The sequence below is a fragment of the Geospiza fortis genome, unplaced genomic scaffold (genome assembly GCF_000277835.1).
Source record: "Geospiza fortis unplaced genomic scaffold, GeoFor_1.0 scaffold108, whole genome shotgun sequence".
Lineage (NCBI taxonomy): Eukaryota > Metazoa > Chordata > Aves > Passeriformes > Thraupidae > Geospiza > Geospiza fortis.
In genome coordinates, this window is record NW_005054439.1 from 762461 (window position 1) to 765718 (window position 3258).

The window sequence follows — 3258 nt, forward strand, 5'->3', positions numbered from 1 at the left end:
CCCCTCCGCTACTGCTGACTTCATCAACTCCAGATAAACGCGGCCGGCTACGGGCAGTTACGGGCTGCAGTGTGGCTCTGCCTCTCCCAGGGCCGTAATTTTTTTTTTTTTTTTAAAGAAGTTAATACTATCAACTCTAGACCGCTGAGTTTCCTGGTTCTAATTAGACTTTTTTTCCTTACTTTATTCAATACACAGAACGGGGAAGCAAAAGAACAGCACACTTTCATTTCTCTGCTATTAAAATAAAAAAAAAACCATCTTGGTGTACAAAACACATTTTAAAGGTAATGGACAAAAACCATCATTCATTCTGTAGTGGTTCCCTGTTTTCACCTTGAGCTTCAAAGTATTTTCTCTTTAAACTACCATCCACAAAAAGTCAGGAGAAGCACATTTCTCTAACATGCTGCATAAGTTCAGCGTTCCTGTACTTTCTAAGGTATCTGTTTATGCTGCATTCTAGTTGCTGTCTTAGCTGCTGACCACTTTTTTTTTTTAAGGAAATCCTATTGGGAATGCACAATGATAACATCCAGTAAAATTATAAATTACACTAAAATTATACTTGATGACTCACTGAAAAAAAATTCACAAAAGCTGAGAAATTCAGTACTAAAAGTCCATGTTCACATAGGTTGTTAATGCTAAATATTTCTACACAAGGAGTACAGTGGCACTGCCAAAACACAGGAAAGGGAGAAGGAACGTAAGAGGAAGAGGGTTCTGAGTTAACATTTTGGTACTGGTGGTTTTAGTGCAGCCACTGCTGGCAATGGACATAATTGACCAAGAAAATCCAAATCACAGCGGAAATGCATTAAGGAAGTTTAAGTACTAAGTCCAAATTTCCTGGTTTTTGTGGGTTTAACTCAGACTCTCAGTGGTATTTGAACATATTTTTGGTGGTTTAGTGTCCTGTTCTGAAACAGCAGTATTTTTCCCCCACATTCTCAATGAAATTTTCAAGAAATGAGCCACTAAAATGTTATAAACCTGAATCTGGGTTTCCTGCAATCAGTCCAGTTCATTAGCTTTTCTCTTCTACCAAAAAATAAGTAGATAATATTCTTAACATGCATTGACTATACATGACCATGTCTGGTCATTTCAGTTCAGAAAGGCCACTATAGCTCAATAGCACTTCTAACACTTCAGATTAAAATGGTCATATTGCCACATTCTAAACCGTAAAGCATATTTTATTAACTCAGTTTCACAAAACTAGCTTTACATCCTCATGAGAGAAACAACTGCCGTGAGAGTTACCCATTCTCTTTTTAAGAGATAAAAAGAGTTGCAAATGCACACTACTATTTAACACTTTTGTGTCCAAAAAAACAACTGGAAAGTCAGTGGCCTACTACAGTTTCTGCTATAATGCTACTGTAATATACTCTACCCTATACAAACTTCGAGCAATTTCCGTGAACGCGGAAGGACCAGCAGAGTAGCACGTGATGCAGGACCTAGCTGCATGCGAAGGAAATTACGTGATCCTCCTCAGAGAGGTGTATACCAGGGAGTGTTGGCTTGAGAGCTGGGAGTGGAGCGGTCCTCATGAGGAAGTGGGCACTATGTGTCATATAGATTCTGGGTACTTCCTTCTTGCACACCAGGTCTGCAAGCTTCACTCCCTGAACGTGAACTGTAAGGGTCCTACTGTGCACTTTTTAAGGAATCAAAAGTTCCTACTAATTTCAAAATCAGAGTTTTCCCTCAGCCAAGAACACAGAAATAAGAATTCAGCTGAAAATTGAAAGATTTTCAGCTAAGTACAACTCTGTCTTTCCCTTTCTCTTTCTCTAACAGTCAATGTTGAGCCAACTATCCCTACATTAAATGCCATCAAGTCCTAAATACTGAGAAGATGATTCTTGTTTCCAGTGTTACTCCAAGGATGAACAGCGAGCCAAGCTCATATGATGAAGGAAGCTAATAGTTGTTCCAAGGAGATTAAAAATCTCAGTTAATACCTCCAAACTCTCATTCAAATTGTCACAGCTTGGAAGCAGCACATAAATAATTATAATAAGGCATTATTCTATTCTATTATTCTGACAGGCAGTTAACTGGAGCATTGGTGCCACTTTCTCTGCTAAGGAATGGCTAGTCAAAGAGTCCCTACAACCTGGCAGAAAATCTTCCAGCTTTTAAAAAATGCCAACAGTGGAAAGCCTTTTGACACACTGTTCTATTAAATAAATGTTAACATACTCGCTGTTGGTTAGCAAAGAGTTTAATTAAATGTTTGCATAGAGGGACTGCGCTCTCTCGATTTGAATCCCAAATTTCCCTGTCTTAAGTTTTAAAATGTGCATGCTAACAGAAATTTTTTCAACCATCCCTTCCTTTTCAAACAAAACCCATTCTGTGAACATCTCGCTTACAAGACATAGAAGAGGTATAGGAAACCTTCGTTTGAGCAAGGATTTATTTGCAGTACAGACAAAAATCCAACTGTGTACTGTGCACAAACGCTTTGTTCTGAATAACCACTTTTCCAGCCCAAAGGGATATTTAAATTTGTCTTTTGGAGTTTTGTCTTTTCCTCTCCGTGCTTAGACTTCCCTGACTTACTCAAGCTGCAGTGCAGCAGTTAGACCCCACTCTAGAGTTTTTTTGCTCACTGTTTCCAGGTACACCAGGGACAAACGGCGAAGATTACACCCTCTCTCTCTCTCCATCCAGGCTCTGTAGCCTGCCAGACCCATGCACCGCAGAAGCCACATACAATCCCTCCCCCACTCTCTCTTTTTTTTTTTAATAAAAAAAGAAAAAGCAGCTCCGTCTCTTTTGTGAGGAGCTACTTCTCAGCATCGGTGTTGAAGAAAACCAGTAGAGACATAAATAAGTTATAAGAGGTAAATCGTCCTTTCCTTCGGCCAAAGCACGGCTCCTTCAAAACGATCCCAAGCACGACTACGGGGCTACCGGCAGAGCCCCCCGCCCACGGGCCGGCCGCAGGCGGGCAGCGAGCGAAGGCCGTTTCCGGAGACAGAGCTCTGCCGTGAGCTCGCCCACGCCTCCCCGTTCATGCTGCTCCCTTTGTAACTTAAAACAAAGGAAAGCGACACATACGCACACACAAAACAAAAACCAAAAACAAAACAAAAACGCACAAACAAACAAACAAACAAAAACAAAAAAACAGCCCAGCAAGAAAGCAGGTAAGAGGGAGAGCGGCGCGCAGGAAAGCCACCCCTTCTCTTCCCCACCCCGGCCGCAGCCCCTTACCTGCAGCGTGTGGTCCCGGCA

The 3258-nt window shown here is 41.4% G+C and overlaps 1 protein-coding gene across 1 annotated transcript in view; it reads right to left on the reverse strand.

Moving 5' to 3' along the window:
• IGFBP3 (insulin like growth factor binding protein 3) overlaps positions 1-3253 on the reverse strand; it is a gene marked incomplete at its 5' end in the record, with an annotated part of 16233 nt that extends 12980 nt beyond the window's left edge. The window contains one exon of the mRNA XM_005427268.3: positions 3238-3253. Coding sequence (XP_005427325.2) covers positions 3238-3253 — 16 coding nt within the window. The remainder of the gene's footprint in view (positions 1-3237) is intronic.
• Between the last annotated feature and the right edge of the window lie 5 nt (positions 3254-3258).